This window comes from Condylura cristata, unplaced genomic scaffold (genome assembly GCF_000260355.1).
Source record: "Condylura cristata isolate star-nosed mole 26May11 unplaced genomic scaffold, ConCri1.0 scaffold00015, whole genome shotgun sequence".
NCBI lineage: Eukaryota > Metazoa > Chordata > Mammalia > Eulipotyphla > Talpidae > Condylura > Condylura cristata.
Window position 1 is genome coordinate 379,412 of NW_004567116.1, and position 1,523 is coordinate 380,934.

The 1,523-nt window shown below is 64.9% G+C and overlaps 1 protein-coding gene across 1 annotated transcript in view; it reads left to right on the plus strand.

Moving 5' to 3' along the window:
* The window catches only part of MTL5 (metallothionein-like 5, testis-specific (tesmin)), a 17,585-nt gene that overhangs the window by 10,851 nt on the left and 5,211 nt on the right, over nucleotides 1–1,523 (plus strand). The window contains exon 8 of the mRNA XM_012725114.1: nucleotides 139–237. Coding sequence (XP_012580568.1) covers nucleotides 139–237 — 99 coding nt within the window. The remainder of the gene's footprint in view (nucleotides 1–138; nucleotides 238–1,523) is intronic.

The following is a 1,523-nucleotide window of genomic DNA, read 5'->3' on the forward strand; positions in this document are numbered from 1 at the left end:
GCGGGGGCGCGGCCCCGCGGGCTCCGGGGAGACCGTGTCTGGCAGCGAACTTTCCCCGGCACCGGGGGCGCCCTGCGTTCCGGGCCACTCTGCTGGGTTCGTCAGCGGGACACTGCCCGCCGCTTGTGCCCTGATCAGATCCGCCTCTCCTGCGAGGCGGCCGCCCTCAGGCGCTGTCTGAGCTGCCGCCTCCACCAGCGAGCTCGCTGTGGCGGGCCGGGGCTCTACGCGCACAAGGTCGAGGCTGCGCGTCATTTCCTTACAAGCGCTTGTTCTTTCTCGCACTTTTATTTTCCTTCTTTGACATATTGGGGTAATAAGCTTTTGTTTTTTTTTTTAACGATTTATTTGTGCATACGGAGCTGGGGTACAGGCCAGAGATGCGGAGGGGGAGAGGCTTCACCAGAGACAGAGTGGGGAGCAGAACAGGCAGATCGACAAAGTACACTGCTGAGGGGAGCAGCGGGGGGCCAGGAGAGGTCTGGCACGCCATGTGGATCTCCTCCGGGGCAGGATTGAACTCATGCGGAAGCGGCTTGAGCTTCTCAGTGCCGTGCTTTACCCCGCTGCACCCCAGGGAGGGCCAGGGTAGTAAGTTTTTATGTTCTTAGCTTATGACTCGAGCACTGAAGTCCTTTGCTTAAAAGACGCGTCTTTGAACGCACTCAAGACGGTCCTGGTCTTTACTGCTCCGGCCGCGGGTCCCTTGTCTATGACACCTGCCGCCCTGGCGAGCCGGACCTGTCTGCGGGCTCTGCTTCCCGAGGCCCGAGCCTCGCCGTGCCTGGCCGGGCCCTGGGGCTGACCAGGTTCCCGGCCTGCGAGCACGCTGGGGCCAGGCTCTCACGGCCAGACTGGCGCCGGTCCCCCTCTGTCCTGCCCATCCTGCCGCCTGGCGCTCCCAGCGGGCCTCTGGGCATGACCCTGGTGTGGGGCTGTGACTGGCTCTGGCTTTCATGGGACGCTGCAGGCCCGAGCCTGTGGGCTTCACGTGCCCCGGCCCCCTGGGACGTTGCCAGGCCTGCTGCCCAGGGTTCCCTTCCTGGGCTCAGCCGGCTGCCCAGCTGCCCCCTCAGCTGCACGCCGGTCGCCGGGCACAGCACGCGCCTCGCATCTCCAGCAGATGCCAAGGCCGTGCGGGGACTGTGGTCGCGAGTGGAGCCCACACAGGGTCACCTGAAACCGCTGCCACTGTAGAATTCAGGGCGCGTGCAGGACACCCCGGATCCGGGGAGGACGTTTCCTCCGCCGCTTCCTGGGAGGCTTGCTTTCTCACTGGTGAGATGCAAGAAATTTCATCAAGTGCTTTTCCCTGGGTCTCTGAAGGGTCCTCTGGTAACCGGATAGCGCTGATGTTAACCCTAGGCTCTAGGCCAGGGTGGAGCCCAGTTTGCTGCTGGGGCTCCCCCCACCCCTCCATGCATCTCCCACGCGGGGCTCGCCTGGCTGTCCGGCCCTGCCTGCCTGCACTTGGTTTTGGTGCCAGCGGTGTGCGGCCCCCGGCGCCCCCATGGGCCCGGCCC